The 22,867-nt window shown below is 42.6% G+C and overlaps 1 protein-coding gene across 14 annotated transcripts in view; it reads right to left on the reverse strand.

Moving 5' to 3' along the window:
• GIGYF2 (GRB10 interacting GYF protein 2) overlaps positions 1–22,867 on the reverse strand; it is a 152,982-nt gene that overhangs the window by 93,902 nt on the left and 36,213 nt on the right. For 13 of the 14 annotated variants that reach the window (XM_043521652.1, XM_043521649.1, XM_043521647.1 and 10 more), the window contains 3 exons: positions 7,251–7,359; positions 2,388–2,499; positions 1,771–1,811 (listed from right to left, as the gene is read on the reverse strand). In XM_043521652.1, coding sequence (XP_043377587.1) covers positions 1,771–1,811; positions 2,388–2,499; positions 7,251–7,359 — 262 coding nt within the window. Of the gene's footprint in view, positions 1–1,770; positions 1,812–2,387; positions 2,500–7,250; positions 7,360–18,831; positions 19,080–22,867 lie in introns of all 14 variants that reach the window. The other variant, XM_043521656.1, reaches the window with a different exon arrangement.

Consider the following 22,867-nt stretch of genomic DNA (forward strand, 5'->3'; position numbering starts at 1 on the left):
CTCCTACAGAAAAAGAAGGTCGGGCAGAGTTAGGGACACCTCGCTTAACTTTGTTATCTCTTGAGCCAAAACCCTAGGAACCAAAAAATTAAGCAACCTTAAGAAAACATGATAAGCAATTCAGATACCTGAAGAGGAGATTCAGAGGGCTTTGAAAATCAGATGGTGATTACAAGCCTTTTTTAAGACACCTATCACCATGGAACCCTTGCAAAATTAGCAATACACACCTACTGACCCTAAAGGGGTGAGATTTTCAAAGATAAAGGGCTGTTAGACACTGAGGTCCTATTGACTTATAGTAACTGGACCCTTAAATGCCCTTTGTGCTTCTGAAAACTTCCTCTCCAAACAGGCAACATATTTTCTGCCCCAAGTCTTCCCCATCCACTCACCAAAGAGCTGTCTTATATGAAGCGTTGTAAATTAACTGGTACCTCTTCCACTGTACCTTAAAAATGGCTAGACCAGGGGCGGGCAAACTTTTTGGCCTGATGGCCGCATAGGGTTTCTGAAATTGTATGGAGGGCCGATTAGGGGAGGCTCTGCCTCCCCAAACAGCCAGGCATGGCCCGGCCCCCTATCCGACTCCCCCTGCTTCTCGCCCCCTGACGGCCCTCCCCAGGACTCCTGCCCTATCCAACCGCCCCAGATCCCTCGCCCTTAACTGCCCACCACCACGCCATCCAACCCCCCTCTCCTTCCTGACTGCCACCCCCGGACCCCTGCTCCCTGTCCCTGACCGCCCACAGCTGCCCCATCCAACCCCTTCTCTCCTTCTTGACTGCCCACACACCCCAGGACATCTGCCCCCATACAACCCCCCTGTTCCCTGCCCTCTGACTGCCCTAACCCCTATCCACACCCCTGACCACCCCCAGTACGCCCCTGCCCTCTATCCAACACCACCACCACCCCACCCCCTTACCGCACTGCCTGGAGCACTGGTGTCTGGCAGCGCGGCTGCACCAGGAGAGACAGCCGCACAGCACAGAGCACCAGGTCAGGTTGGGCTCTGCAGCTGAGCTGCCCCAGGAGGTCACCCCCTGCCACCCAGAGCGTTGCGCCAGCGGCGCGGTGAGGCTGCAGAGGAGGGGGGCAGCAGGGGAGGGGTCGGGGGCTAGCCCCCTGGGCCAGGAGCTCAGGGGTTGGCAGGGGCCAGCAGGCCACCTCTGGGCTAGACAATGGCTCTGACTAATTTCCTGTGAAAGCAAAGAGCTCCACAGCCAAGAACCTCTCACTGAAAATACTCTGTTGTATGTTCCAGAAGGTATATCAAGAGAAAAACAGCAAGAGCATTCTGACTAATTGCAAATCCATCAAAAAGTATGGTGGACAGAATTGCTTGGATAGTCAGATGTCATATACTTCAGGATCTAAATGACAAACACTGCCACCTTGAACGTGCCCTCAGAATCAAATTGAAGTCAGTGCCAAGAATGGAACATACGTGTGTGTGTTCGGACTGGCTTGCCCCAAGTAAGCAGCAAGCTCCAGATGAAGTTCAAGTGGAGGATTTGTTACAACTTCAAAAATGTGTAATTGCTCTCTGTCAGAAGCAATATAAAGATGGGAACCTCAAGGAATTCCTGATGAAGAGGACTCAAACAAAGCAACAACAAGCAAGAGCTTAAAGAATGTTTTAAGGAACTTTTTTATAGTGCATTTTAGAGGAGTCTGGACCCAGGTACATGAACCTTACATAAAGTAGTAGACCAGGAACATAAGGTTTAGAATAGCATATGTACATATATAGTAACAATATCTTACCTGGATCTTTTCGCCCTGGTTTTTCAAACCGCCTGTCTCCCCTAGAAAGGCAGAATAAAAGTTTCAAACAAGGCTTTGGAAGCCATGCCTTTGCATTTCAGGTGCAACTCTCACACATTTCCTCTCTCTCACTAGAGCTATGGGGCCAAAATTTTAAGGGTAGTTCCGTGCCCAGATACTTTTGAAAATGCCAACAGGAGCCTATCTAGATCTTTAGGCATCTTAATACCTTTAAAAATCTAGGCTTAACGCATTGCAAGCAGACAAAAGGCTAAAACTAACACAAGAGCCCTCTCTCCAAGAGCTACACAAACTTTCTCCCAAAGATAGCTACAATGGAAATGACTGTTTCTAGAACACCTCACTTTCTCACAGCTGTGCTCTGTTCATGCCCACAAGTAATCAGCAATAAAAGCTTTTGAACAGTGTTTTTGTTGTAACAGCCGGGATTCTAGCAACATTACTATATGGTCTCCACTTCAGAAATTCCAAGACAATCAACCAGTACATATTCCTACGGAGCCTTTCTGAAATATCTTTTGTGGATGAAGGATGCAAGCATGGGATCCAAGCAGGTGCATCTACAGTATATTTTAAAGTCTAGGCTTTTCTGTTACCTTTCCTCCCAGCTCTGAGATCTGTGCATTTCCCTGCCTCCTCCTCGCCCAAATCCACCCTCCACTTCGTCAAAACTTCTTTGGTAGAAACCACTTTCTCCTCGGCCTCTGCCTGCAAAGACAAAAAAAACAAAGAAAAACGTTTTTAAGAAAAACTTTACTTCCCTTTTCTAATGTCAATGTAACCTCATTTTATAATCTTCTCCTTAATGAGACACTGCAACCTGAAAGTGGGCAAGTCTTTCCTCCATCTCATGAGAATAGTATTGGTGTTTAAATCCACTCACTTAATATTTCAAAGCTAAACATTTCCCAAGCAACTGATTTTGGAAATTAACATCTACATTTCAAGAGACATCATTTCTCACAAGCTTGTACACCACACTTCATCACTATGTTTGGAGCTGTGCATGAAGGATGACAAAATTAACAGGCTGCCAAATAGGGAAGGTTTAAGGTGAACATGAAATAACTTTTGGGAATTTGGAAATAAGGTAATTGGAGTCTTGGTTATAATCCAGCACACCAAATAATGCACAGAAGAGCTACACAGAACATGGGGAAAGGAGGTGAAATAGCACAGACTGAAGAAGAAGAAAAGAAACTTGGACTATTACGTAACAGTTCCATTATTAAATAAACAGATTTTACACAGGAGAGAAAGACGTAGTAAGTACCACACAGAAAAGATAATCAAGATGTGTCAAATCAGTTTCTACAGAGCTATAGAAAAACTAGAAGAAACTAACTGAAGCAGAAAACTGTAGTGTATAAATATGTGGTAATATGCAATAGGTCAGTATAAACAGAGTGCATGCTAGAATACTGGCAGTATTGACACTGAAGCACATTAGCCTTATATTATACTCCAAAAAGACAAACTTGGTTTACAAACACATGCAGAATACATGAAAAAGATCATCAAGGCTAGCGCCATTACCCTGAAAAAAAGATTAACACCAAACGGTCATATGGTAATCAAAGATACCGAAGCCATGTCTTGACTAAAAAACAGGTTGCATTGTATAATGTGTTAGAAAATGTTTTAGCAAATATGATTGTAAACAGACAGTACCTAGTGAAGAAAGGGCAAAATGAGTTTAAAAATAAGTTAACTGTTTTTGTTCAACCCTAGCTTGCCCCCTAATTGACGCTCTGGTGGCCAAGTTCTCCAACCTTCCCTATTTTCTTATGGAAGTGGAGTGAAAGAGAAGTCTAGAGTACCTGAGGCTGACAGCCTTGATGTAATGTGGAATAGACAAAGCACAGAACACAAGGCCTATCTGATATCTCAAAGGCAGAATGAAGAGTACAGAAGCCTCTCTAATGCAAAGATAGAGGAAAAGGACAAAAAACATATGGCGTTTTTCAAAACACTATAAATGGAGGTGGGGAGCATTACTCTTATTATTTGTACTACAGTAGAACCTAGAGGCCTCAATATGCTAGGTGCTGTACATATATATAGTAAGAGAGTCTCTGCCCTGAAGAGCTTATCTACACAGACAAGACAAAGCAAGTCTTATCCCCATTTTACAGATGGGGAACTGAGGCACAGAGATATTAAGTTATCGGCCCAAGATCACACAGGAAATCTGTAGCAGAGCTTAGAACCGAACCAAGATCTCCTAGGCAATCAGGGGTCTCTAGTCACACCATAAACGTTAAGTAGAAAGTAGATGTGGCTCTAATCCCCTCACCACAAATAAATTAGCATGGAGTGTTCATGTAGTCAAATTGTATTAAGAACTGCCATAATAGCAGTGTGTAAGAACTGATCTGGCTGTAATTTATTTTCCCAACTCAGAGATATTTTAAAGTAGAATTTCAGGCTGTCAATGGCCTAGATATTTGTGAAATGGCAGTGAAAATGGAAAAATGGGAGGAAAAGCATCCCTATGCCTCAGTTCATAAATAGGCAGCACAGTGCTGGGTAAAGCTGCCTCAGTTATGACCTTTTACTTGAACAGGAAAACAGCAACAACAACAAAAAGTCTAAGTCTGTAGCCCAGTCCACAAAGACTTAAATCCTTTCCTTCTCCGACGCCCTCCTTCATAAATGTAAACATTCCAGTACTCAAAGCACACAGCTTAACTACAATCCACAGGGAGCTCCCAGGAAAACAAATCAATTAGAAAGAAAGTTCAAGTGCATGACCTTGGATTGCTTGTGGAGTATTACTTTAGAACAGAGAAAACTTGTTAGTCACAACTAAAGTGACCCCACACAAAATGTGAGATTTTAGGTACGAGCAATTTCGCCCTCCAGCAGAAGGTTTTATGATTAAGCTGCCTTGATAATGCTAACTTAATTGTAAAGTTACACTTCAGAATACTGTTTCACTGAACAGGAAGGGTAAAGAAATAGAAAGGAGTTTCAATATATAAGAAAAGGTCAGAAAACACTGAGATTCAACTTGGGGGGAAAAATGCAAGCTGGAAGTCCAAGCCTATGGCTATTTATTACCCAACAAGCACTGTATGCAGTATAACTGTTTGTAAATTTGAACCCTAACATACCTAAGCAAAGTGTCCAAAACACACATTCAACAGGAAAAAGAAACCTGGACAGCTGTAATACTAGCACACACTTAGGTGAGACAGAGCAAATTAGACTTCAGTTAAGAATGAAGTATGGCATCAGAAAAGGCTGATGCAATTCTGCTACATTGGCATCATGTCAAACAAGGAAGTAAAAGCCCCTCTCTCTCGTTCTTTGGTACAACTGTACCTCAAATTTTTAATTAAGTCCTTGGCAACTCATTAGCAAAGTGATACTGAAAAACTTGAAGGGAAAAAAAAATTAGAGAGAGTCAGCAGGAACTGCTATTGAAACAATAAAAGAACTAAATACATACAGCTTAGCTAAACAACCAAGAAGGGGCACATGATAGCAGTCCACAAATATCTGAAAGATGTAGATGCAAAGGAGGAAGTGGAATTACAGGGGACAACAGAAAATTAGAAATAAGAGGAACCTTAAAACCAAATCGGGAAAAACTTCTGTACATCCAATAGCTATAAAACTGTTTTCAAGGGAGGTAGTGGCAATACCACGACTAAGGGACATTTTAAATTAAATGGGACAGAATGAGGAAAAAATGTGGCACTTGCTGGGCTATGCATATGACCCAAGAAGTCTTTTCCATCTCCAGCTTCTAGCATTCTATATGCAACAATCCACATCTATTAATATATGAAAACATATTGTGCTCATGAAGGCTAGAGAATTAAAGGCTACTATCAACATAAAAATATATTTTTGTTTTTCAAAACAAATTAAAAATAAGTTCAGGTACTATACCTTACCCTGAGCCTCCCTGGCATTATCTGAGGACACATTTCCCCATTTGCTTTAAATGCTGCAGTGTGGAAGGACCCAACAAATAAGGGAAAATAACTTTAGTGAAGTAGTAAAATTGACAAAACAAAGTGCTATCAGTGAACAAAATAAACTGCCAAGAGAGACCTTATGCCTCCACTAATCTCTTTCAGTTTGTTATCTAAGGCATTGCACAGAATAGAGAAGGACTTCTTTCTGATCATTTAAGTCAGTGGCTCTCCAACCTTTCCAGACTACTGTACTCCTTTTCAGGAGTCTGAGTTTTCTTGCATATCCCCAAGTTTCACGTCACTTAAAAACTACTTGCTTACAAAACCACACATAAAAATACAAAAGGGTCACAGCACATTACTGAAAAACTGCTTGCTTTCTCATTTTTACCATATAATTATAAAATAAATCAATTGAAATATAAATATTGTACTTACATTTCAGTGTATAGTATACACAGCAGTATAAATAAGTTCTTGTCTGTATGAAATTTTAGTATATACCGACTTCACTAGTGTTTCTTTATGTAGCCTGTTGTAAAACTAGGCAAATATCTAGATCGGGGTGGCCAACCTGAGCCTGAGAAGGAACCAGAATTTACCAATGTACCTTGCCAAAGAGCCACAGTAATACGTCCGCAGCTCACCCATCTACTCCCCTCCAGCTTTCAGCGCCTCCCACCCACTGGTAGCCCTCCAGGTCAGCGCCTCCCACTCCCTCCCCACACCTTCCAATCAGCTGATTCGTGGCATGCAGGGGCTCTGGGGGGAGAGGGAGGAGCGAGGACACTGCAGGCTCAGGGGAGAGGGTGGGAAGGGCTTGTGCAGAGCCAGGGGCTGAGCAGTGAGCATCCCTTCGCACATTGGAAAGTTGGCACCTATAGTTCCAGCCCCGGAGTCGGTTCCTATAAAAGGAGCCACATATTAACTTCTGAAGAGCCACATGTGGCTCCGGAGCCACAGGTTGGCCACCCCTGATCTAGATCAGCTGATGAACCGTTTGGAAGACCTCTGCGTATCCCCAGATTTAAATTAAAACCAACCCTTTCAACTTCTTAATTAATGTTCCTGTTCTCTCCTTTTATGAGTGACTCCAAACTTTTTCAAATACCATCTCATATAGTTGGATATTCTTTACAACCCTGAGTCAAGCAACCTTACACTTTCCTTGATATTCCACCTAAGAACTGTTCCTTTCATCACTCTCCTTCAATCCAAATTTATATAATTTAACAAAATAAACACACAAAAGAGGAACCAGATATGTATGTAACTTGCGTTCCTAGTGATCTTGTGGTATTGCAACCCTCATTCTCCCATAGGCACTTTCCCTCCTTCGCCAACCCCTGCTGTGTTAGGACCTTTAAATGGAAAGTTCCTTGGGGGCAGGAATTGGTCAGTTTTATTTGGCTGTATAATTCCACATCCCCTCGTGGTGTTATCCAAATAATGGTGGTCAATTTTCAGACAATTTAACCTAGATCTTTCCCCCATCCACTGTATCATCCCAGTCTTCAGAAAACAGCTCACCTCGACCTCTAGAGGAACTTCGACCTCGAGGAGCCCCTACCACCGTTCCTCCTCCTCGTCCCGTCAACCGCAGGACAGCAGCACTGTTTACAGACATGGAGAAATTTCTCTGCCAAGAAGAGGAGATAGCCAAGGTGAGATAAACAAGCAAACGTACCTTTCCCTATGCTTTTTAGAATAAAAATTTTACCTACCCTGACTCTCTTCTGTATACACTCTCTGGAATTGAAAATGCTCACGAACCACAAAACAAATTAAAAGATATGGAAAAAATTGCTTAGATACATGGGGATGTTACTAAGGATTCCCATTTAAAATACCATTTTTCAGCATCCTTATCTTCTACTCTTAGTGTTTCCTTTCCTTTCAACCTCTAAACTAACAAAGGCAAACTTTTGTCTTTATCTTTCCATCGCCTTTCTGGAAGATACAAGAATGCAGCACAGTCAGCTCCCTGAAGAGCAAGGATGGTGGTATCAGCTAAGATACTATGGTGACAGAGAGCCAGAGAAACAGCTAGAGACGCAGATGACAAGTCCATGCCAGTAAAGGACACATTACAATGAGCTGTGAGACTGAAAGTTACACTCCAGCCCCAAAAAAGTGACTTACCTGAAATTCTTATTTTCAAAAAGTAATTAAAAATGTGCTGCAAGTACTGTCTCCCATGCTCCCTGCATATGACTGACTAGAACGTCAATAGCTTAAAATCCATAGTCAGAGAGCCACCTTATAAGTGAGTAATGCATGCCTACTCACTGATATAGCGTACCAATACTATCTCCAATCAGTTCATTTTTAAAGCAAGACAGTAACATATTATCTCCTCCATTCTTCAGGAACATGGGTTGGTTGAGAGGGAATCTATTACAATTATTACCTTTTTGAATAATAATTAAAAAGTATAATCTTTCTCCAAAAGTATAGTAACAGAAATAGACCACTTCTGAAGACTCAATATTTTTATGAATCACTAAAAGTTTAACAAAAAAGCTCATTTTAGTAACAGAAAAAACAGTAACAAAAATCCTACGCAACAGTCATGGAGTGCAACAGAAACAAGAAAAAAAGATTTACTAAGGACATTTCAACATAGAACAACTAGCTATACAGAAACACCCCAAATGTTCTGAACATAGACAGTTGGAAGTTTAGGCACTTCTGCCCAGAAACCAATTCCATAACACGAGCATACCAAACTTGGACTCACGTTGTACTTCCAAGTCTAAGCTTTAAATAAAAAAAATGCACAGAACTCCATGTAGTTGTTCTGTAAGTCTTCTAGAAATTAATCTATTGGGGATAGACTAGCATTGCTTGCATGCCTCTGGACACATCTAACTTAATATGGCCTTGAAGAGTCCAGTCTTCTAAAGGAGTAACGATGAGACGAGCAATTAGATTGCCATTTAGACTTTATATATTGGTGTAAAAGAAACAGGAAGTTGCATGCACTTTAGTTTATTTCAAATAAATCCAAACAAATATTTGACATCTATTTGGAAAGGAAGAATCTCCAAGAGGAGACTGGTAACTATGAGCATAGCTCGCAAAAATCCTATCACCCATCACAGGTACAAAACTTCCTTTGATGAGTGTTGCCAACTTCTACAAAATCTGAGTATTCATTTATCTTTTTTTTCCTAGCTCTTATAATTGCTAAGAAAACCTTCCAAAATTAACTGAACATGCACAGCTGTGATAATGTCTTCCTCAGTCTGCAGACAGATTACTTTAGTATCTTTGCTGCTGCTCAGATTGTTGCAAAGTGAAAATTGGCAGCGTGCAAATTAATCATATTCATAACCCTAGTCAATTTCACTCTGCTACTACTTGGGAAAGTTAAAAGCAGAAACATATGCAAGCTGTGGAATATTTCCCAAAAACAGAGGAGGGGAGCAGGTAAAGTAGTGGTAACACTTCGGATGCTGAGACAACAACGGTGGGAAATTTTAGAAAGGTCTACTGTATAAATGGCCACAGAAAAAAGGTAAACTGATCAGACACAATGGTTAGACAGCATACATATAGAAAAAAGGAAGTCATGTAGTCACACTTAATATATCACCAAAAAAAACTGTAATCATGAAGGACTGTCATATTAGGAAATTGATCTCACTTCAACGTGTTAACCAGGAAGGTGGTTAAGTAGCACAACTGGTCAGAGCAATCTATTGTTCTTTTGGATTTTCTCAGAGCAATTGCAAGAGGTGAATTTTACTTTAACTTACAACCTTTACTAAATAGTCTCCTTAGAGTCAGTGTTCTAATTCAATAATAAATGTACTTGAAACAATTACTTAAATCTTCCTTTTGCACGATATGAACAACAGATTGCACGTTTATCTAAAAGTACAATACCTGGTTGCTTACCCATCCATGGAAAAAAAACGTATATATACAAGCATAAAACATTTTGGTGATCTATGGATAGTCAGGAGAGACCATTGTGACCATCTAGACTGACCTCCTGTGTAAGACAGCCCACAGAATTTCCCCAAAATAATTCCTGTTTGAACTAGAGAAGTGGCTCTCAACCTTTCCAGACAACTGTACCCCTTTCAGGAGTCTGATCTGTAACTTGGCGATATGCAAGACACCTCACTTAAAACCTACTTGCTTACAAAAATCACACATAAAAATACTAGTGTCACAGCACACTATTACTGAAAAATTGCTTAATTATATGGTAAAAATGAGAAAGTATCAATTGGAATATAAATATTGTACTTACATTTCAGTACATAATATATAGAGCAGTATAAACAAGTCATTGTCTCTATGAAATTTTAGTTTGTACTGACTTCGCTAGTGCTTTTTATGTAGCCTGTTATAAAACTAGGCAAGTAACTAGCTGAGCTGACGTACCCCGCGGAAGACCTCTGCATACCCACAGGGGTACACATACGCCAGGCTGAGAACCACTGAACTAGAGCATCTTTTTTAGATAAACATCCAATCTTGATTTAAAAGTAGCCAGTGATGGAGAAGCACCTCAATGCTTGCTAAGTTGTTCCAATGATTAATTATTGTCACTGCGAAAAATCTTAGTTTTAATTTGAATTTACCTAGCTTTAACTTCCAGTCAGTGGATCTTGTTATACCTCTGTCTGCTAGATTATAGATCGCTTAATTATTTTGTTCCCCATATAGGTACTTATATACTGATCAACTCACCCTTAACTTTTTATTTAAATTGAATAGATTATGCTCCTTGAGTCTATCATTAATAAGTCCCGTTTTCCAATCCTCTAATCATTCTCGTGGCTCTTCTCAGAACACACTCCAATTTACCGACATCCTTCTTGAAATGTGGAAAACAAAACTGGACACTGTCCCAACAGCAGTTGCACCTGTGCCAAATAGAGGTAAAGTACTTCCCTACTTCTACTCAAGATACCCACTTGTATATCCAAGGATCACATTTATTCTTTTGGCCAGAGCATGGCACTTCGAATTCATGTTCAGCTGACTATCCACCAAGATCCTCCTTTGTTTATGCTTTAATTTTTAATTTATGGGGGGGAGAGAGAGAGAGAGAGACAGACAGAGCACCGTATTGGTGCATAGATGTATTTTAAACATTTGAAGTAAATAAGTCGGTCTAGAGACCTCACTCTGATCAACAGCATGGGGAGATCTAGCGCATATAAGTTGACCATTTGAGAGTCTAGCTATCAACAGTGTGGATCCAAGAAAGGCTCAGAGTGGTAATTTGTGCATCTGTTGGGATACCAGGCCTCAAGACTCTTAAGGTCCCCAGCACATACACTGGTAAGTATGTAGGATGTAAAACTCAGGAAGAAGCTCTGCAGTAACAGGAGCACTCAATTACTTAGGTTGATTATGGGGGAGCGGGTCCCCCAACCTGGATCCCACTGCGGCCTCATGATGACCTCAATGAGGTTTTTCTTGCGGTGGAGAGCTTGGCTTTCCCAGGTACAGGTCGGGAACAAGAGGCAGATACTGCACTTGGACATGATGTGGGCTTTCCCCAAGCAGTACAAATAGTGTTGGTGCTTGTTGTGAGCGAAAACAAGCAAGGGAAGGAAGCGCATACCTTGAACTCCAACATCTTTGGCTTATCTAACGTCCCGCAAGCTCTATGTACCCTTAACACACAAGCACTTACAGAGTCTACCGATAGACATTTTGTGATTGAATTTTGGCCATTACTTGAAGCAATCTTCAACACCAAAAAAATAAGAGGACCAAAACACATTAAGTATTAAGAAGCCTGATTTTAAAAAAAAATGTAATCTGAGAAAAATAAGACAGCTTTGGAAGAAAAACTTTTACAAGAAAATTTCAATGCTGGCAGTGGTTTGATGCTTCAAAAACTTGTTTTATTTGTTAGAGAAACTAAATGGCTACACTAAACATCTGGAAACTAAAACTGTCTAGGAAGAAAGGAGAAAAAAATAAGCAGAAAAGGGGACAAATGAAGTTTCTCAATCTTCTGCAGATAAAGAGAACTGATGACTATAGGCAGTTCAGACAGAGTCAACCATGACACAGTATAAGAGTTTGGAATTTGAGATGAAAGAATTTCAGTAATATACTATGCACTAGGTTGGAGCACAAGATTCAGGAGCTGTATCTATACCATACTATCTATACTACTGTTTACCATTGGAGAAAAATCTCTTAGCTGCAAAAGCACTGAAAGAAGTCCAAAAATCAGCCAGTAAGGTAGCAAAAAGTCAGTGAGTGAAGACCAGAAAATAATAGAATAGTCTTGTGCAATTAATGACGTGTTCATTGGTACCAAATGTTCACTCTGTTTTTCAAAGCATTCATTACATGTGCAAAAGGCTTCAATGAGAACATCAGATTTTTTGTGAACTTGGGGGCCCATTCAGATGACAGAAATACTGAACTCAGCCCTGGTATACACTATGAGTTCAGGTCAAATTTAGCAGCGTTATATTGATTTAACCCTGCACCCGTCCACACGACGAAGCCATTTTTGTCATCCTAAAGGGCTCTTAAAATCCATTTCTGTACTCCTCCCTGACGAGGGGATCAGCACTGAAATCGACATCGCCGGGTCAAGTTTGGGATAGCGTGGATGCAATTAGACAGTACTGGCCTCTGGGAGCTATCCCAGAGTGCTCCATTGTGACCGCTCTGGACAGCACTTTCAACTCAGATGCACTAGCCAGGTACACAGGAAAAGCCCCGGGAACTTTTGAATTTCATTTCCTGTTTGGCCAGCGTGGCGAGCTCATCAGCACAGGTGACCATGCAGTCCCAGAATCGCAAAAGGGCTCCAGTATGGACTGAACGGGAGGTACTGGATCTGATCGCTGTATGGGGAGATGAATCCGTGCTATCAGAACTCCATTCCAAAAGATGAAACGCAAATATATTTGCAAAAATCTCCAAGAGCATGATGGACAGAGGCTACAATAGGGACCCGAACAATGCCACGTGAAAATTAAGGAGCTCAGGCAAGCCTACCAAAGAAGCAAATGGCCACTCCGAGTCAGAGCCCCAGACATGCCGCTTCTATGATGAGCTGCATGCAATTCTAGGGGGGGCCCACTACCACACCCCTGTCCGTGGACACCTGCAAAGGGGGGAGTCTCATGCAACAGGGATGAGGATTCTGGGGACAAGGAAGATGAGGAGGAGGAGGATAGCGTACAGCAGGCAAGCGGAGAAACTGTTCTCCCCGACAGCCAGGAACTGTTTATCACCCTGGAGCCAACACCCTTCCAACCCTCCTAAGGCGGGCTCCCAGACCATGAAGTTGGAGAAGGCATCTCTGGCGAATGTACCTTTGTAAATATAATACATGATTTAAAAGCAAGCATGTTGAATGATTAATTTGCCCTGAAGTCTTGGGATGGATTCACAGCCAGTACAGCTACTGGAAAAGTCTGTTAACGTGTCTGGGGATGGAGCGGAAATCCTCCAGGGACATCTTCATGAAGCTCTCCTGGAGGTACTCCCAAAGCCTTTGCAAAAGGTTTCTGGGGAGGGCAGCCTTACTCCGTCCTCCATGGTATGACACTTTACCACGCCAGGCCAGTAGCACATAGTCTGGAATCATTGCATAACAAAGCATGGCATGGCAAAGTATGGTCCTGATGTTTGCTAGCATTCAAGCAACGTCCGTTCTTTATCTCGTTGTGGTATCCTCAAGAGAGTGATCATCCCAGAGAATTGGGGGGGTGGTTTAGTTGGGTTTGTGCTGCATGTTAACCCGAAAACCGCAGCCCCTCCTTTTAAATGGCCAACCCAACAGGTGCTTGGTATGGGAAAGGAGGGTGCTGCTGTTTGAAACCATTCCCACATGTTATGAAGGTTGAAAAAGCCGAAAGACTGTGGCTTACCATGGCTGCCTGCAAGCTGAATTCTGTTGTCCGGCCCTGCATGTGTGATCTCTCACACCAAACCGGCAGGCCCTCAATATAAGAGGCAAAATGCGACCTTGTACCGAAAGCACATGTGCTATGTAAGTTAGCAGCTTGGTTCACTGTGAAAGAATCCACCTATTGTTCTCTAAAATGTGTCTCTTTAAATACTACTCTCCCTTTTTTTTCCTCCCGCAGCTGTAAATGTTTCAACGCTTCCCCTGTCATCTCCATCCCAGAGGCTACTGCAGACAAGGAGGAGAAAAAATACGCACTCACGATTAAATGTTCTCTGAGCTCAGGCAGTCCTCCCACACTGAAAGAGCTCAGCAGAATGCGTGGAGGCAAACCATAGCAGACTCCAGGAAAGCAGAAAATGAACATGAGGACAGGAGGGATGAGCGAGATGAGAAGTGGCGGGAGCAAGATGAGAGGAGGCAGGATGTAATGCTGAGGCTACTGAGGGATCAAACTGATATGCTCCGGCATCTGGTGGAGCTGCAGGAAAGGCAGCAGGAGCACAGACCGCAACTGCAGCCCGTGTAACTGCCCGCCCTCCTCCCCAAGTTCCATAGCCTCCTCACCAAGACACCCAAGAATGCGGGGGGAGGGGGAGCCCCTCCGGGCACCCAACCACTCCACCCCAGAGGACTGCCCAAGCAACAGAAGGTGGGCAATCAATAAGTTTGGAAGTGCAGTGTTGCCTTGTCCTTCCCTCCTCCCCTCATCCACCACCCCATCGGGTACTTCACTCCTCCCCACCCCTCTAGGGCGACCTTGGCAGTTATCCCCCTATTTGTGTGATGAATTAATCAAGAATGCATGATTTTGAAACTATTACTTTATTGCCTCTGCAAGCGGTGATCAAAGGGGGGGAGGGTGGTTGGCTTACAGGGAAGTACAGTGAACCAAGGGGGCAGGTTTTCATCAAGGAGAAACAAACAGAACTGTCACACCGTAGCCTGGTTAGTCATGAAACTGGTTTTCAAAGCCTCTCTGATGCGCAGTGCGCCCTGCTGTGCTCTTCTAATCGCCCTGGTGTTTGGCTGCATGTAATCAGCAGCCAGGCGATTTGCCTCAACCTCCCACCCCGCCAGAAATGTCTCCCCTTACTCACAGATATTGTGGAGCACACAGCAAGCAGCAATTAGAATGGGAATATTGGTTTCACTGAGGTCTAACCAAGCCAGTAAACTGCGCCAGCGTGCTTTTAAACGTCCAAATGCACATTCTACCACCATTCTGCACTTGCTCAGCCTATAGTTGAACAGCTCCTGACTACTGTCCAGGGTGCCTGTGTACGGCTTCATGAGCCATGGCATTAAGGGGTAGGCTGGGTCCCCAAGGATAACTATAGGCATTTCAACATCCCCAACGGTTATTTTCTGGTCTGGGAAGTAAGTCCCTTCCTGCAGCTGTTCAAACAGACCAGAGTTCCTGAAGATGCGAGCGTCTTGTACCTTTCCCAGCCATCCCACGTAGATGTCAAACTTCCCTTGTGATCCACCAGTGCTTGCAGCACCACTGAAAAGTACCCCTTGCGGTTTACGTATTGGCTGCCAAGGTGGTCTGGTCCCAAGATAGGAATATGCGTTCTATCGCCCCACCACAGTTAGGGAATCTCTCTCAAAACACAGCCTATCCTCCTGCACCACATCACTAACTCTGTGCCTTACAGGTCCACTGGTAAAATGGAGCTAATGCTTCATTTCTTCCAGCCTTTGTCTCACCTATTTAATTTGGAAACCCTTTGGAGCACAAACTGGTCTCCTCTACATTTGTGGATGGTCTACCACAATGGAGCCACAATCTTTGTTTGGGTCTCTCAGTGCTAATGTAATACAAAATAATGAAAGAATATTACTTCAACAGGCAGCAAAAAATGCCAATGCAAAAATAATTTTTATTTCTGCCCACTCCCCATTCATATTTATGGAGAGGTGTGTGTATACTGGTATAACAGGGAAGAGGAAAGATTCCTCACAAACACATCAGACTTTACTCTCAATAGCCAATAGGATGGAGCAAGAGACTTTGAACTCCCTTATTCGACAAGCCGGTTTTGCAGGGTTGAGAGAAAGCAGGATTCCTTCCTAGAGACCTAATCTGAACAGGAATGCTCTCTAAGTCTAAGGAGTGAGACCCACATGGCTGTTATACGTTGTCTGTGGTGGAAACCATCCTATCTCAGAACACATGATATTCCTTGAAGAGGAATCTCAGACAAGTTCATACCACCACCTAGTAAAAAGCAACATAAGATGGATCACTTCAGCCTGAAGTGATCTCACTATAAGCTAAAATCACTGTCACCAAGAAAAATAATTTCCAAGTAAAACATAAGCTCACAAGTTGGGAAAATAGTTGGGGTGGGGGGAGGCAGTGTGCACACCCCTTTATAATCTTTACCAGTGGTCAGAGCACTTGCCTAGGATGCAGGAAACACAGGTTTCAATCCCCATTCTGGACCAGGGACTTGCATTCAGGTCTCCCTTCTGCCAGGTGACTGCCCTAATCACTAGGCTACAGGCTATTCATGTCTCAATCCTTCCTTTCAAAGATGTTCGATTTTGTAAAAGTACTTAAATATTCATTGGGCCAAAAAAAAAAAAAAAAGAGTGAGACTGATTCAGAAGAGGGATTTGAATTCACAATTGTTAACTCTAATGAAGCACGACAGACCCACTTACTAGAGGCAACAAGGGGTCCTGGGATAAAGAGCTCAGTCTGCTTCTGACAGGGAGGTCCTGGTAACCTACAGAAAGTGACTGGGCTGGCCATCCACTCTGGAACCCTTAAAAAAAAAAGTTAAATTTTGATCCTTTATGAGAGGGAGCTTAGGACCAACTCCTGATGCTGCTTTTGTTGATGCAGATGTCTATCAGGTTCCCTGGAAGCCAGCTATTGAGATGAAAACTGACTTTCTTGTAGAAGGAAGCACAGGAACATAACAGACTCAAGAAAACACATGTTGGCCTTCAACTAGAAATGATCCACATATTCCTCAGATCCTCATATTTTTCCAGATCTCTTTGTAAGACCTTGCAGCAAAGTAGACCTACTGACATCCACCCCAAAGCATCCACTCCAGCTATCACATAAACCACACCAAAAAGCCACCCCAGAGCTGATGTTAGAATAGGTTTGTGCTTTAAACTCAGTGTGTCTGAGAAGGAACTTTACCTGGACATGGACCTTTTACCAGAGCTCAATCTGCCCTTTGCTCATGAAAAGCTAGCAGCCCACCACTTGAAGGATTGCAATTATGGGCTGGTAAAACCCTTTGTCCAAAGGAATCCCAGCACCAAAGCTCAGGATCTTGGGGAACAATAACATATTTATGGTAGTGCTAACCCTCAAGATCTTATGTGAGGACTGAGAAACAAGTCCACATTCTCTAGAAATAAATGTGTTTCTCAATTGCCTTTTAAGACTTGGGCTTTGATGTGAAGTGTCTGCCACAACTTCAACTAGTCAAATATATGGGGCAAGAACATGGCAATTCTACTGAATGATAGCTGCTAGTTCAGGTAACTCATCTGTGCATTCCTCCTGAGCATTCTTCCTTCCTCCTAAGAGGTCAAGGCAGTGGACAAAATCCTGAAAAGCAAGTGTCTCTGCATGCAAATTAATTCCAAAGTACAAAACAGAGATGAAGAGGCAGAGTCAGGACACTAAGCCACAAAACACAATGTCCAATAGAATTATCTCGGTCAAGGACCCAAAGTTCCTTTGAAATCTCTGGGAACAAACTTTACCAGCGCTCCACCGCCAGAAGCCAAAATTACTGTGGTGTCCACAAATAAGACTATAAAGACTAAGTCTGGCTAGAATGTAGGGAAGAACAGAAAAACAACACAAAGACAAACATGATGAGAGGACTGAAAAGCCAGAGGGCAAATAGAGAGCCAGAGGTCTTGCAGAGAGCTCCACTGCTGACTACCATCAAGAAGGAACTGATTGTAAGGTTCAAAAGATGGCAGGCATCCACATGTACATGGAGAGCTGGTACAAAATCAAGCTTGCTACAACTACCCTTAAGAACCAACAACTTTAGAACAGGGGTTCTCAAGTTTTTTTTCACAGTTTGGGCCACATCTTAATATTATTATCCTGTGGACCACTGGCTCTGTCACTCATGGTTGAGCAGCCCACTTTTCCTTTTCCCCCTACCCCCCACTGTTCACAGGTCTATCTATAGGAACTACAGTAGGTAAGTACGCAAGCAATCAAGCAACTTCCTAACATTTTGCATGTAAGCAAGTACACTTTTACCTTTTAATCAAGTTAATAGCTAGAGACAGGAGGACAGTCAGCAACACATGACCAGCCAACTCTTCATAGGCCACAGATTGGGAACCTCCACCTTACAGCTTGGAGAAGTCCACATGTCTCACGGTAAGAAAAAGACTGCCACTGAATCCTTGGGGGATTACTCATGATTATCTCCTCTGTAGATCTGATCAAAAACTAGGGTACTTTTCTTCCCTTGAAATGAAAAGCCAAGGGCACTGCATTGTTGCAAATACACCATTCTCACAGGCAAACAGCATCCTACTATAAGAGGGAGACCAAGAGCCTTCTTGACAGTTTAAGTAATACATTCCCTCCGTGACATCTGAGAATTTGTATTATCTGGATGGAGATGAATGATGAATACCTTGAGAGCCAAATTTTGGAAACCTGAGATCCAAGAGATTTGTGAAGTCAATCTTCTTTGGCTTCCAAGGTCATGAGCACAAGGACCACTTTTACCACCAGAGATGGAAATTGAGGTAATAATGGCTTCCCTTTGAAACTCTGCTACTACTCAATAGTGAGTACTTGGGGAAGTAGTAACACCATCAAGACCCAGGCAGCAAGTCTGTATTACAATTGACTCCGTTTAGCAGGGGATCCTGCAGGGCTCTGACACCAATTGGATAGCCATCTCTAACATGAGAGTTGACCTCACCATATAAGAGCCACTCAGGAGAAGGATAATGGAAAAAGAATGATTTTGCCTGACTTTGAAAAGTATCCTCTCCAAAGCCCCATTCAACAACCTCTAAGACTGATTGTCTTATCTAGAAAAGTTGGAAGAAAATGTCCTCAAAATGTAAAAAGAGGGACAACAATTGTTTTAGCAGGCACAGAAACTAAGGCAGAGGTACTGTTAAGGAGAACAGTGAGCACAGTGCCTTTAAGATGACATAGAACTAAATATGGAGGTCACTCACCTGTAACCAGAGTTCTTCAAGATGGACTCTGCATAGTCACACTTACGGGATGTGCCTCAGGTCCAGCTCTGACTGTGGAACTTTTTGATAGCAGTGCCCGTTGGAGCGTTTTCATGCCCCCTCCTGCCCCTCCCCTCACTGTTCCTGAATGTTCTGAGGGTGAGGCTATAAAAGGGGATGTGGCACTCTGGCCGCCTCAGATCCTTCAAGTGCCTCCTCCAAGTCCCACTTTGGTTGTAATTAAGACTCTGAGGAAGAGAGAAAGGTGGGCAGGATGCGTGAATATATCTCAAAGACCTCCGGCTAAGGTGAGTAACCTCCATTTCTTCTTTGAGTGTCCTCTGCATATTCCCACTCATGAGGGTAGTTTGACAAGCAATACTGCCCTTTGAGGAAGGTGGGACATGGAATCCTAATTAAATAGGGTATTGCCCTGCCAAACTGTGCATCAGCTCTGGATGCTAAGTCCAAAGAATAGTGTTTTGTAAACATATGCAGGGAGCTCCATATTGTACAGACCTCTGTAAGAGTAATATGTCTAAGGCATGCCATTGAAGCTGCCTTGGCTCTCACAGATTGTGACCTAATTTCCTTAGGGACAAGGACTAACGCTAAAATGTAGGCCTCATGAATGCAGAGCCTAACCTATTTTGATAGTGTTTAAGATGTGATTGCTTTGAATTTTTTGCTGTCAGCATAGGAAATCAACAGATATGGTGATTTCCTGAATTGAGTCCTATTTAAAATAAGCTAAAGCCCTTTTTGTATTTAACGCATGAAACATTTTCTCCTGAATGAGACAAGAGATCTTGGAAAGAACACTGCCAGTTTAATGGATTAACGTGATGTTCAGTTACCACTTTAGGCAGGAACTTGGGACAGGGATGTAGCAAAACTTTGTCCTTATATAAAACAGTGAATAGTGGGTCTGTAGTTCACCCACTTTTCGAGCAGATGTTTAACTGAGAGGTGAAATAAAGGGCATTCTGCCATTGGCCCAAATGGAGGCTTCATTATCTATGTGAGGCATTTGTTGAGGTCTCCACACAACAGAAGAATCTAACTCCTGGGGAATGTTAATCCTTTCATAAATCTCAATTCACTTCTGTGTGAATACTGACTTGTTACTGGCATAACCTCTCGCTTATAGATATGGCTACTAGATTAACCTTCATTGATGGGCAAAAAACCTGAAAGTTTCATCTGTTGCAGCTATTCTAATATATGCTAAACTGGAGCCATGGTTGGGGTTACATTATTATTGTTTGCCCAAACAAATCTCTTCCATTTGAGGTTAACGACACTTAGAAGTTGATTCTTTCCTACAGTTAATTAGGATATTTATCTCTAGAGAGCAAGACTACTCCAACTCTATCAAAGCCCTACAGCCCTGGTCTTCAGACATGGAGAATATAGGTCTGGGCAATAAACTTTTGTTCTTTTAATTCAACAGATTTGGAGTAAGAGGGAGAGACTGGTAAACTCCTTTTGACAGCCAAAGGTGGTCTGGGAACAACTTATCTCAACCATGCCAGAAGCACCAAAATTATTTTAGTTCTCTTCTGTTGTGTGTTTGTTTTTTGCCTTTTTTTAAAAAAAATTAATTTTTTAAACCACCCCCTCCCCCCCGTGGATTAGGAAAAGTGAGAGGAAGGCATACAGGAAAACCTGATTTCATCTTATGAGGAATGCATCCAAAGGATTGGTTGTCACTTCCTGCTCTCAAGCAAATCTTGGCTCATTCTGCATAACTGGAAAGAGATCTACATCCTGACACCCCAAGTTGAAGATCGTGCATATCATCATCTCTAACACACACTCATGGAGTTCTGTTGCATCTGCTCAGCTGATTCGCAAGACATGTCTCTCCCTGCTAGATGTAGTACTACAGGGTAGATCTTGTGCTGAATGCCTCATTGCCACAGACCTACTGCTTCCCTTCATAGTTGCGCTGAGTGAGCGCCTTCCTGCTTGTTTATGTAGTACATAGCCATTGGTCTGTCCATGTCAACATGCACTACCTTCTGACATGAGGAAGAAGAGCTCTTAGAGCTCAAAATATTGCTCTGATTTTTAGCACACTGATGTGCATTCTCTTTTCATAGGAATTCCCATGGTGGCACACACGCTGTTGAAGTGAGCTCCTCAGCCCACATTGAATGTGACAGGTTATTATTGCTGATGGTGCTGGAGGGCTGAAAGCCAGTCCTTTCATAACACTGAGACTCTGAGTCCACTATGGCACAGACAGGAACTCATTCTTTGTCAGCCAGTACTGGAGAGACTCTTTTTAAGCTGGGTGTGAAGTGTAAGACACAGCTGAGTCTATGAAGTCAATTAGTCAGAGAAAGAGGAAGACTTTTGGCATGGAAGTTAGTGTAGCAAGGACATGGCTCATTTAATCTTTGCAAACATTTCTTCAGGCAAAGCAGCACTGCAGAATGAGTCCAATATCACGCCTATGAAGGTGATCATATGTGAGAGACTCAATGATTTCTCCCAGTTTATCCCTAGCCGTAACTTCTTGAACAGGGAACATATTTAAGATATAGCTCTGGATACATTTTCTTCTGATCATGCTTTGATTAGCCAAATCATATGTAGATAAAAGTGCACTCTAAAAGCCCTGGGTGCAGTAGAAAGGCCAAATGGAAGAACTCTTAACTGGAAGTCAGCCCCTCCTACTAGGGAACCAAGATACTTTGGTGTGCTGGTCTGACTGAGATATGGAAATGTGTATCCTTTAGGTCAAGAGCTACAAACTAGTCTTGTGTTGAAAGGGAAGGTATTATACATGCCATGGTTAACATAATGGAAACGGTGCTTCCTAATGAAGGAATTGAGCTTCCTCAGGTCTAATATAGATCAGAGACCTCCATCCTTCTTTGGAATTAGAAAGTATTTTGAATAAAATATTTTCCCTCCAAATTCCCCTGTTATCTCTTTTATGATTCCTGCTTCCAGAAGAGAGAACCTCTGATCTTAATAAGCTCTCCGGAGAAGGGTCCCTGAATAGGGATAGAATGGGAGGAGTTGGAAGGAACAAGAGAACTGAATTGGGTATCTGCTGTGTACTATTATTAATATCCACACGTTGGTGGTTCTAGCACTCTGGCAGTCATAGAGGTTACAGAGGCAGTCTCCAAATAGGGTGGGTAAGGAATGTCTGAAAATCGATCTGCAGTTCTCTGGCCTTATATCAAACTTGAAATCTGGTCCAAAGTTGACACTGGGGTTTCTTTACCCTTTGCACATGGCTTAAAAGATCTTCTCCTTTGGTGCTGCTGCTGTCATTCAGCAGCTGTGCCTCCACAAAAAAATAAAATGGAAGATGAGGACAGACTTACTTCTGATACTTGAACACGAGTACACCAGATTTTTTTTCATGTTGGTATATTCCCAAATTTATGTCTGTAGAGGTCTTCATCCTCTCAAGGACCTAACCTGTCCTATCATCCAATAAACCATGTCCTCTGAAAGGAAGGTCCTCCATTTTAGCCTTTGTTTCTGGAAGGAATCCCGATGATCTAAACCAGTGTGTCAACTTTTTTGATACTAGGGACCAGCTTGCTGCCTTCCTAAACTGTCAGGAAAATCTCAGGGATTGGTGCCGGTCCACAGACCAGTCATTGAGAAACACTGATCTAAACTATGCATGTCAGAAGGATGGCAAAAGCAAGTGCTCTAGGAGAAGCTTCAGCAGCAACTAAGGCCTCAAACCATATTTTGCAACAAACTTTCCTTCAGAGATGTGGGCATTAGCCAATTTCCTCTGACCTTCAGGGAAGAATTTCACAAATACTGCCATCTTTTCCCAGAGATGATATTGGTAGCATGCCATAACAGCTTGCTAATTTGCCACTCCAATGTCACACACAGCAGAAGAAAATACTTTTCTGCCCAGAGCATCCATCCTTTTTCCTTTATCAGAAGGCCTGGAGTGAACCTGACATCCTTAGACCTTTGGACAACAGCCTCTACCCTAAAGTGAGTTGAGAGCTGGGTGAGTGTGGGGAAAGAAAAAAAAAAAAAGAGA

The sequence above is a fragment of the Chelonia mydas genome, chromosome 9 (assembly GCF_015237465.2).
Source record: "Chelonia mydas isolate rCheMyd1 chromosome 9, rCheMyd1.pri.v2, whole genome shotgun sequence".
Classification (NCBI taxonomy): domain Eukaryota; kingdom Metazoa; phylum Chordata; order Testudines; family Cheloniidae; genus Chelonia; species Chelonia mydas.